At 36.5% G+C, this 12,270-nt stretch overlaps 1 protein-coding gene across 1 annotated transcript; it reads right to left on the bottom strand.

Moving 5' to 3' along the window:
* Positions 1-9,483: 9,483 nt before the first annotated feature.
* Positions 9,484-10,260, bottom strand: LOC139841854 (uncharacterized). The gene has a single exon (XM_071832047.1). It carries the CDS (start codon positions 10,258-10,260, stop codon positions 9,484-9,486), a length of 777 nt encoding a protein of 258 aa, XP_071688148.1.
* Between the last annotated feature and the right edge of the window lie 2,010 nt (positions 10,261-12,270).

Consider the following 12,270-nt stretch of genomic DNA (forward strand, 5'->3'; position numbering starts at 1 on the left):
TTATACAAAAATTATTGCTAAATAGTTAATTTGAAGCTTACAATTGATTTATTTAAAAATAAATTTCGGCCACTTATGAGGATTGAAGAGCTTACATGTTGTATATGATGTCGATGATGATGAATACAAATCTAAAACACAATAATAATATGTAAATCGAAAGTGAAAAAACAACAATGAACAAATAAAATTTAAATTCTTAAGGTACGAAAAGACATTAATAATATGAAAATCGAAATGAACAAATAAAATTGAGTGAAAGTATGAGACCTAAAGAGCTTACGTTTTGCATGTGATGATGATAATGATGAATACAAATCTAAACACGATAATAATATGTATATCAAAAGAAAAAAATTTGAAGAACTTACATTTTACATATGATGTTTGTTAAAAACAATATGATGTGTGAATAATATGTATATATACTTGGTTTAAAAAAACGTTTGCGACTATCCAATGTCTTATTACTTTATAATTAATTATTATAATTTGTTGTAATAAATGTATTTTAATCAATGTAAGCAAATGAAAAGATAGTAATTATAATAGAAGATTCTTGAGTTTTCTATTTATTAAGTGTAATAGTTTTTATCTAATACTTTATTAATAGAAGATTCTTGAGTTTTCTATTTATTAAGTGTATAGAAATTCAATTTACTTTTCTACTATTATTAAGTATATATTTTGTTGTAACTTTTAAAACTTCTTTTTAACAATAATAAATTCAAGAAAATGTGAAAATCTATTTATTACACCATACTTAATGACCTAGTACTTAATTTTATATAGATATATAGAAGATAGATACATAGATAGATATAGATATATAGAAATACAAAAAAGGGATGATATTTACACGAGGAGCTGAATAACTAAGCGAAGAGATAAATGATTTATGAAGTGGAAATGGTGAATTATTATGAAGCAAATTATATTTATGTATGTATAAACTTTATACGCATTAATTCAATAATAAAGATCCCGACTTTTTATTTCATGTAAGTGAAAAATCAAGAGTCGTGTTCATAAATGTATACTTATTCAATAATTCACATTTATTATTTAGAACTTTATTAATAAATAGCTTGTCTTTTAATTTTCTATAAGTAAAATATCTAGAGTTATACGGAGTATGAATTATTCATAAATGCATATACATATTTAATAATTCACATTTAATAATCTAGGAGTCAATATTTAGATATACTAGGATGCAATGCCCGTGCGTTGCACGACTTGTCTCATATTTCACTATTTTGAAATTCATGTTACGAATGGTTAGAGTCATGACAGGAGTTGGTCGAAAACATATTCACCTTGAAGTGAAAGATGATGTTGGTCCCATTATGCAAGTGGTCAAGAAGAATTTTGTGCATGTATTTTGTTTTCCACTATGAAAATCTGCACATTCGAGTCATATGTACTAACCATAAAACTATATATAAAAAAAAGTTTACTAAAGATGGTTAAATGAGTTAACAAATTATTCCAAAATACATTATAAGACTTGCATAGTGTAGTACGATTCATAATATTAAAACATATATTACCTTTACAATTTACCATTAAATTTTTGAAGGTCTCTCTTTATGAATTCATATGTGACAATAAGTAGATACATAATGATTGGAGTACATAATAAAACTTCTAAATATAAACATGAACCGTTACGTATTACTACACCACACAATATAAAACTCATGAATAGAATAAAATTGAAGGTTCATAACATTGAATAACAGTTGATTTAAAATTAATAATTATTTATTAACTATTATAATAACGATATGTAGCAGCACCAAGAGTATTAAACCTTATAAACTTTTCAATAACTGTTATCTTTTTATTTTCCTTAATTTGACTTTAGTTATAAACATTCATTCATAATAATCTTTTCATTTTCCTTATCATAATTAATTAAATAAACATTAATTATATATTTACATATATAAAAAACATTACACCTATAATAATCATATAGTTATATGAACTATAACTAAAATGTAAAAATAATAAAAATAATAATCGTAATCATATTCATAATATTCATAATTATAATCATAATAGTAATCATAATCTTAATTATTAATTATATAAGTTATACATATATACAATTTAATAATCATAATATCATAATAGTAACATTAAAAAGGGATCTTTGGACGAATCGATCCAACATAGAGTCTACCAAGTTTCTTCTTGCCTTGTCCGCAGTTTACAATATTTTGAAATTGGTGTTTCTTCGATACCTACAAAAACAAACATATATTATGTTTACAATATATATATATATATATATATATATATATATATATATGTGTGTGTGTGTGTGTGTGTGTGTGTGTATGTGTGTGTGTATGTATATATATATATATATATATATATATATATATATATATATATATATATATATTCAGATATATATCATTTCTTCTTCTTCCCATCTTAAAACAAAATCGAGAATACAACAATAGTAATATCGTGTGCTCTTTTGTATGATTGATATGAAAAAATGGAATGGATAGGACATATTTATAGGAAACAAAACTTACGTTACTTAAAAGATGAAAGGTTTATATATTTATTGATCATTAATTATTTTAAATTTATTTATGACTTTTTTATTTAATATGGTCTATATTTTTTTAAACTTTTATTACCCGTATATTAAATTACATGGGTAAATTTAATTGAGTTAACCATATTTAATATACCATACTTATATATATATATATATATATATATATATATATATATATATATATATATATATATATATATATATATATATATATATATATATATATATATATATATATATATATATATATATATATATATATATATATATGATAGATTAGTAGAGTTTTGTGTTAAAAATAATTGCTATGTGCTTGTAGGTTGCTAGAATTATAATTGTGTTCTGGGTATTCAAGCTTGGAAGAATTTTTCAGAAGTGAGTACTTTATAGGTAAATGGGTCGTATGCCATAGGTTTCATTCATGCAACAAATGACATATGACTTCGGGGATAAGTCCCCATTGCGGTAGATTTGGCCGAGACTAATATGATTAGTCAAGGAAATGTGGTAGTGTGGAGGTGGTTATTTGTCTAGTTCAAATGCCACACTTTTAGTTTGACTATGGATAAATTAGTTATGCGGTAGATTTATATTTGTTGTATGTATTAATTGTGGTAGTTGTTGCTTGTTTACTTAAATCGTGCTCACTAAGCGTAAGCTTACTTGTGTAGTGTTTACCATTTTCTAGGATCTTGTGGAGTTAGTACAAAAGGAAAGAGAAAGAGTAGAGTTGCTGGCTAGACGAAGCACTTTTGGTAAGTAGATGTTCCTATCCCGACCACGCGGAGTTGATGACAACTTTTTAGGAAAAACGTCACTTTAACTCTTTGGCAGATGTATCTTATGCAAATATGTGTATGTCATATAACATGCTGTTTTGGATATGTATGGTCTTTCGCTTAACATGTAAACTTTGTTTGGAGTGTTGAAAACTAATTCTAAGTGTATAAATGCACTTGGATGGGTTTCAGACTAAAGTCGTGTATTTTGGTGATATAAATGTATGGGTCTTTGGTGCAGGTCAAAATTTAACTTATTGAAATTGGTTAAAGTGTTGAATAGGGTCAAATGTTGTAAAAATGTAGCTACTGGGCCGAACAGCTTTAGTGCACGCCACGTAGAAGTTGGGACGTCGCATACTAAAGATGAATTCGGGAGCAGTAGTTGTTCAATCTTGGTGCGCGCCGCGCAGATAGTGGTGCGCCCTGCAGTATAAAAAAAATTGAGTCCAGGGCGTTTCAAGTTGGTATCAGAGCAGTGGTTTAAGGGACTTAGATAATCCGCTCTAGGATTATCTTGGCTTAAACCTTTTGTATAAAGGATTAGTTAAAGGTTATTTGCAGTAGTTGACGTAATTTTGACCATATTTGTTATGTGTAGGTATTTTGGTCTCAGGTGTTGTCTTTGAAATGAAAGCAAGGATTATGATGATGTAACTACGCCTTGCCAAAGTAATTGCATCACGATAAACCTTACAGAATTTTCCAAGGAACCGAGATAGGCGGAGGTAGGGGCATAGTTTTCAAGACTTTGTGTTATATGCTATTGTACGGATTAGCATGAATTGTGGTTCATGATAGAGAATTTTTGTTTTGTAGTTCATTGAAGAATTATGTCTACTTTAACGAGAAGAGGAGAATGACCCAATGTGGAAGGTGATGTACCTTCCGATGAGGAAGTGCATCGTGATGCTCCACATAATGTAGATGATCAAACCAATATCATTTGGCGTGAATAGATTTCGGGTTTGAGCACTTGATTTGGAAAAAAGAGTGAATCGAATGTTTTAACTCCAATAATTGTGCGAACCCTGATTTAAAATCTGAATTTCAAGGGCGTAAAACAATTGATGGGTTTAACCTTGTTCGATCGGAATTGAACAAGTTAATATCTTAGAGTAGGGATCAATTCTGATATCGACCGGAAACTTTATCAGAATTGTGTTGTCGACTGGAGAGATGTTACTGTAATTAATTTGGGCAGAGTAACGTTAAATGCATCTAGTGGGCTCATGAATGATCATTGATCATGTATTTATAGGTGTTATGAGGGAATGGTGACGTGGTACATGTCCCTTTCATGGTTGTAACAAACTTTGCTGATCTCAAGGATTGACGTGGCACCTGTCCTTTTCATGGGAATAACGATCAGATCCCAACAAACTTTCCTAGATTTGTGGGCTGACGTGGCGTGCAGCTCGTTTGTATGTTTGTTCTGGGATCAAGTACTAGTTCTGGGACATTGCACTTATTTCGGGAAAAAGTGCCTGTTCCGGGACAACGTGTTTGGTCCGGGATGGTATCCTTGTGCCGGGCCAGGATATCTAAACCGGGAAGACGTGGTGGTTCCGGGAGTGTGGTGGATCCGTCCTGGTCATGACGAATGAACACCTTGTTCAGTCAAGAAGGTTTTGCCTAATGTTTACTCCTAAGTGTTTCTTCACGGTAGTGTTATGACTGGGCAAGATTGTATCCGGTTTATGGGTAACCTTATAAGGGTTGTCGGGTATCCGACGTCTATGGTTCAGCAGTCCTTTTTATGTGATGACATGGTCCCCGGCTTCTTAATGTTTTTGTACCCGGCTAAGTGGTGCCGGTAGTCTGCGCACTTGTCTAGGTAAGATAAGCTTTATGTAGTGTCTCGGCTGGCCTTTGTCCGATACCCTTATTTCCGGACACATACGCAAGCAACCTTCTTATCGGGTTACTAAAGTAGAGCCGGGAAGATGTTACTTGCCCGCGATGATTCATGCCGAGGGCATTCTAGCCGGAGTGCTGTTTTAATAGTGTCTTTTTGAGATGGATCATTATGCGTATCATTAAGTCCCTCCAGTTTGGTGAGCTCAGCTGGGACAGCTGCGTTGCCAAACTTGAAGGAACATACCTCACACGCGTGATTTGACGTGCAATTAATGTTTGACACTTTCTGTCTTAATCAAAGTAAAGTATTTCGCGTATTTAGATGCGCTTTTTTGAGTCCTATGGGACCCTCATAGGATATTTGCCTATATAAGTGACCACTGATCTTCACTTAAATTTTTCCTGTTTCAATATTCCTCATTTTGCATAATACAGAGAAATATTTTTCTTATCTTGCTTGATTTTGAATCTTTCATCATCTTCTTCTACATTCATCATGCCTTCCAGACCTTCTAATCCCCTTCATGACGTATTGCGTGCACCTAGCAATGTTGACCAAGCTTATATCGATAGGGTTTGCTATCTATGCCCTCGATTACGAGATTTGGGGCTGGTGATACCCAGGTCGCAATAGCTTGCATGTGGGTCCCCACCAAATTATTGTGCTATCTATTTGAGACCTTTCGAGGTTTCAAATCTTAGGTACCCATTCACACGCTTTTTCATGAAGGTTCTCAACTTCTACGGTCACAGCGTTGCACGCTTGCATCCTAATCGCGTGCGTTCAATTGTGTTGTTTGAAATGTATTTCAACGGTTTAGGGATGGTCCTGAGCTTGAATATTTTTAGAAGTATATTTCATCTGACGTCATACCGCCAAGGGTGGTATACGTTTACTGATGAGATTAACTTTCTTGGGGAGTCGTCAGTGGTTGCAGATGACTGGGTGCAGTCGTTCGTTTTTGAAAAGTGCTCTGATTTTCTGTTGAGGAATGAACAGTCCTATTTGTTTAGGTCTGTGACTGTACAACAACCGAGATAGCTATTGAAATTGGGTATAGAGATGGTTGACCAGTTGAGGGGCCTGAAGACCCCTCAACGATCTTATGACGAGCACGTGTTGGTTATGGCTAATGTTAGCAACAACTGGAGTCATCCTGACAGGATTCCTGTTGCTCGGAGAGGTGGAAGAGGTATTTATTCGTGTAGTTTTCCTTACTCTTACGTAATTGTGATTCTTAGAATGAAATTTATGATTTGTGCAGAGTTGACTGTGTCGGAGGTTCTCTGGGCGACGAGTCTAGATGGAATGGTCTTTACCGACAAAGTGGTAGAGGGTGCAGCCCCAGCATCTACCAGCCATCGTCGGGCGTCGTCTCCTGATGACTTGGAGTCTTCAAATGGCGGCTCCTCAGATGGCGGGTTGATTTGCCGCACTATGCGTCGGGTTGAGCCGACTGCTGCTACTGAGGGTATCTCTTCGACACATTGTTACCTGTCTTTGTCTGTTTAAAATGTTTCATACTGACTACGTTTGTTTTTGTTTTTTTTGTAGGTCATACCGATGTGGCTCCGGCAAAGATGCATGCGCCCATTTCCGCGATACCTTTGCTTGAAAGGGCTGCCTCCTGGGAGAGGTTTGAGCCGGTTGTTGAGGAGAAGCGGGTGGCCGAGGAAGAACCGGCTATTGAAATAGAGATGGTTCAAGGGCACCATCCAGGCAAGGAGCCTGCTATGGAGGCTTCAGACTCTCATCCCCGGTTAACAACAAATGTCGGGCAGAACGTGTACATCCTGCCCGACTGTGATATTAAGCCATTATGTGATCTCCTACACTGTGCCTCTTCAGACTATCCAGTGTATAGGGAGTACTTGGAGTTTATTACTTTTCCAGCTCTGAAAGCGGCATTAGCTGCTCTGTCCACGACACAGGCGCGGCATTAGCTGCTCTCAGTTTGCTGTGTTTGCCCAGCATCTTGCGGCTGACGAGTTGGATAGGAGTGAGGCCGATGCCCGTCGCATTCACGAGCATTGTGTGATGTTTGAAATGATAACTGGCGAATGGCAAAGTTTTCGGGTGAGAATACCCGCCTTGAGAGAGAGAGCTTGCGTCGGCAAGGGAGGCCATGGCCTCATCCCGTGATGAGTTAAAGAATTCCCGGGAAGCGTTGGGGGCATAGAAAGCAGCGCTGGCCCGAGGGCAGGAATTTGTCGCCCTACTCGCTGATGATAATAAAAAACTATCAGAGAAGGTGTCAGCGACACTGGGTGAACTTACTTGTCTGCAACATGGTATACCCATACTTTTTGCCCAGCTACTAAAGACCTCCATTGTTCATCAGCTGTTTAATGCCTTTATTGAGGCCATCAAAAAGTTAACCACGTTTGAGGTATTAAGACGAGTGTAGTGTTTCTTTTTGAGTGGTAGTGCAGCCCAAAAGATGAAGAACGACTTAAGTGCTACTTGTGTTCAAGAATGTCGGCAAGCGCATGAGGCTCATGGCCAGATTAATTTTGAAGAATTGGATAGGGTTTTTAGGGATGAGAATTCATCCGTTGAGGATATTGTAAACTATCAACCGTAGAGATATGCACTCGGTTGTGTTTGTCTTTTGTTGTTAATGTAACGTCTTTACATCTGTTATGTCTTGTGTGCAAACTAGTTTATTTGAATTTGGGTTATTTGTTGTGTCATGACAATAACGTAGATATCTAGACTATGCGTGAGCATGGTCGAGATGTTTATATGGTAAAACCGGACCCTCAATGATTTAGCCAGTCACTCTCATAATACGAGAAGGTTCTTACAGAGGTGCCCTCCTACCAACGAAAGTTATAAGGCATTTCTTCTGGCGGTAGGTCTGAAATATTCAAAGACTTATGATTGTGTTTGTTTCATATTCAGAGTCATTATAGTGTACAAGTATGTAAGTTGGAATTACATTTAGGACTCATACTTAGAAACAATTTGAGTACATAAGTGTTCTGTATCGCTGCTATCCGGGTGGGTGATCAGTCCTCCCGGTTGCAGGTAAGTTACACATGGTATTTCTTTAAATGGAAAGCATGCCAAGGGCATTGTATCGGGATTCCGTTTGGTGTTTCCAGGTGGTATGCACCATAGTCGGCTATGCCAATAACCCTGTAAGGACCTTCCCACCGTGCACCCAATTTTTTGACATCCTGCTGTCGGCTAGCTTCGTTACTTCGTAACACTAAACGTGTAGTTGGAATCCAATGCTTTGACTTTTTTGTCATAGTGGTTTGCGATTTTTTGCTTCTTCTCGGCTTGCCGGATATGTGTTATTATCCGTCGTTCTTCAAGAGCGTCTAGGTTTTCTCACAACGCGTCATCATTTTGCTGTTCATCGAACGTTGTTATTCGTTTAGTCAGGACGAGAACTTCAGCTGGGATGACCGCTTCGGTGTCGTATACCAGGCTGAATGGGGTTTCATTTGTGCTATCTTTTGCGGTTGTCCGGTGTGCCCAAAGTACGTGTTGGAGTTCATCCACCCATCCTTGTCAAAGTTTTCCTAATCTATCCTTTATTCCGGAAACGATGTCCCGATTAGTGACCTTAACCTGCCCGTTAGCCTGTAGATATGCCACTGAAGTGAACGATTGTTGAATATCCATGTCTATGCACAAGTCTCGAAAGGGATTGTGTGCAAATTGTGTGCCTTTGTCGCTGACCATTTTGCGTGGTAAGCCGAAATGACAAACGATATCTTCTCATACGAATTTTAGGTTTTTTCTTCCGATAATCGTGCTTAACGGTCTTGCTTCTATCCACTTTGTAAAGTAATCGATTGCGACGACCAGAAACTTAACATTTCTGACACCTCTTGGGAATGGACTGAAAATGTCGATCCCCCACTTGCAGAATGGCCAAGCGGCGTGTATTGGGACTATGTTACAATGAGGGGATATGTTGACTGGGGCATGTATTTGACATGCCTCGCAATTTACAATCAAATTGTATGTGTCCCGGTACATGTGTGGCCAGAAATAACCCATTCTTTTGATCCTGCTGACTATTGTTCTATAGCCAGAGTGTGTCGAGCAAGCCCCTTCGTGCATTTCTTGTATGATTTCCTTGACCTGCGTCGGTTCAACACATCTCAAATATGGTTCTGTGAATGATTTCCTATATAGGATGCCATCTTTAAAGTGATACATTGGTGCTCGCATTCGTATCCTACAAGCTTGTAGATTGTCTTCTGGGACGGTACCATCGGTAAGGTATTGTATGAAAGGTGTCATCCAGCAGTCTTCTTTTGCTGTGTTGTTGCCATGAGGGTATCCTCGTCGGTTGACTTTCTTTCCAGAACCTCCACCATGACTTTTTTAGTGAATTGATCATAAAGCAAGGAGGCAAGCTTGCTTAAAGCATCTGCTTTCTTGTTACGGTTACGGGGTATTTGCTTGATTTCAAATGCCACGAAGTTTTTGACTAGCGTCTTTGTAAGCTCTAGGTATTTTTGCATCGATGTGTCTCTTGCTTCGAAACTACCGTTTAGCTGACTTGCTAGTAGTTGCGAGTCAACGTAAGCGGTGAGCTGTTGTACGTCGATGCTCTTTTCCAAGCGTAATCCGGCTAGCAGAGCTTCATATTCGGCCTCATTGTTTGAGGCGGCGAACTTTAGCCGGATAGCGTAGGTTATTTCTTCTCCGTTCGGGGATATGAGGAGTAGACCTATGCCGGCTCCCTCCTCGCTGGATGCACCGTCTGTATATAGTTCCCAGAATTCGTCCATGTCCCTTCTTGTGACGGGAGTTTCACCTTGTTTGATCATATCAAAAGGGAGTTCTACCAGGAAGTCGGCTATAACTTGGCCCTTGACTGAATGTCTTGGGATAAAGCTGATTTCATGCTCGCCAAGTTCTATTGCCCATTTCGCCATCCTTCCAAAAATCTCCGGTCTTGTCAGGACGTGTTTGATCGGTTGGTCCGTGAGGACTTGTATCGGATGTGCTTGAAAATATCGTCGTAGCCGCCTTGCCGTGTGCACTAAGGCATAGATTAACTTTTCCATGGATGGGTAGTTTACTTCCCTATTTTTGCAATATTTTTCTTACAAAGTATACTGGCATTTGAGTTTTACCCCTGTCGGCGATTAGAACCGAGCTGATTGCCTCGGAGGAGGTGGCAAGGTATACCGTGAGGGTTTCTCCCGGTATCGGTGCCGTTAGCGTGGGCAGTTCTTTTAGGAATGCCTTCATGTCCTGGAAAGCTTTCTCGGCCTCCTCCGTCCAGACGAAGTCTTTTTTGTTCAAGCAACCTTTTAATGTTTGGAAGAAAGGTAGGGATCTGTCGGCAGCCCGTAACAGAAATCTTATTAGTGCCATGATAATGCTAAAAATGAACATATATTTTATCGCATTATCCCTCAAGAAAGACAAGCTTTTAGTTGCAGTTGTCCTATTTACAAGGAATATTTGTTTAAATATTAAAAGGTGAAGATAAAAGACAGATTCGATGAATTGAAGATGCAAACGACCAAAAAGCTAAAAAGTACAAAGTACAAGCAAAGAGGTTCAAATTATTGATGAGAAACGTCTCAAAATTACAAGAGTACAAGACGCAAAACGCAAAGTACAAGATATTAAATTATACGAAAGGACGTTCGAAAATCCGGAACCGAGACATGAACCAACTTTCAACGTACGACGCAACGGACCGAAAGTTACAAATTAATTATGTATATAAATATAATATAATATATAATTAATTATATAAATTATATATTTATATTATATTTATATAATAAAATCCGTCGGCAAGCTAGGAGCCAAACTTGTGTGAGCTGGATTCCACAGCTTCGCACTCACGGAACTTATAAAGCCCAAAAAGGCCGCACTCGCGGAGCCCACAAAATCAGAAATCCACCTATAAAAGGCCTTGAAATTCGACGGATTATTTACTTTATTTTCTTTTCATCATACGTAAAAATATATATATATATTATAATTTTAATTTTAATTTTAATTTTAATCCTAATAATAAGGGTATGTTAGCGAATGTTGTAAGGGTGTAAGTCGAAATTCTGTCCGTGTAACGCTACGCTATTTTTAATCATTGTAAGTTATGTTCAACCTTTTTAATTTAATGTCTCGTAGCTAAGTTATTATTATGCTTATTTAAGCCGAAGTAATCATGATGTTGGGCTAAAAATATTAAAATTGGGTAATTGGGCTTTGTAACATAATTGGGGTTTAGACAAAAGAACGACACTTGTGGAAATTAGACTATGGACTATTAATGGGCTTTATATTTGTTTAACTAAATGATAGTTTGTTAATTTTAATATAAAGATTTACAATTGGACGTACCTATAAATAACCATATACACTCGATCGGACACGATGGGCGGGATATTTATATGTACGAATAATCGTTCATTTAACCGGACACAGGAATGGATTAATAGTCACTAGAATTATTAAAACAGGGGTGAAATTATGTACAAGGACACTTGGCATAATTGATAACAAAGTATTAAAACCTTGGGTTACACGCAGTCGATATCCTGGTGTAATTATTAAACAAAGTATTAAGACCTTGTTACAGTTTAAGTCCCCAATTAGTTAGAATATTTGACTTCGGGTATAAGGATAATTTGACGAGGATACTCGTACTTTATATTTATGACTGATGGACTGTTATGGACAAAAACCAGACGGACAAATTGAATAATCCAGGACAAAGAACAATTAACCCATGGGCATAAAACTAAAATCAACGCGTCAAACATCATGATTACGGAAGTTTAAATAAGCATAATTCCTTTATTTTCATATTTAATTGCACTTCTAATTATCACATTTTTATTTATTGTCATTGTATTTAATTGCACTTTTAATTATCGCACTTTTTAATTATCGTATTTTTATTTTATCGCACTTTTATTATTCGCAATTTCATTATCGTTATTTACTTTACGCTTTAAATTAAGTCTTTTATTTATTTAATATTTTACATTAGGTTTTAACTACGACTAAAGTTTTAAAAATCGACAAACCGGTCATTAAACGGTAAAAACCCC

Source organism: Rutidosis leptorrhynchoides, chromosome 4 (assembly GCF_046630445.1).
Source record: "Rutidosis leptorrhynchoides isolate AG116_Rl617_1_P2 chromosome 4, CSIRO_AGI_Rlap_v1, whole genome shotgun sequence".
Taxonomy (NCBI): domain Eukaryota; kingdom Viridiplantae; phylum Streptophyta; class Magnoliopsida; order Asterales; family Asteraceae; genus Rutidosis; species Rutidosis leptorrhynchoides.

What these genes read in the sequence shown, in the direction of transcription:
- LOC139841854 (XM_071832047.1), bottom strand. Translation starts at nt 10,260, where the DNA reads ATGGAAAAGTTAATCTATGCCTTAGTGCACACGGCAAGGCGGCTACGA.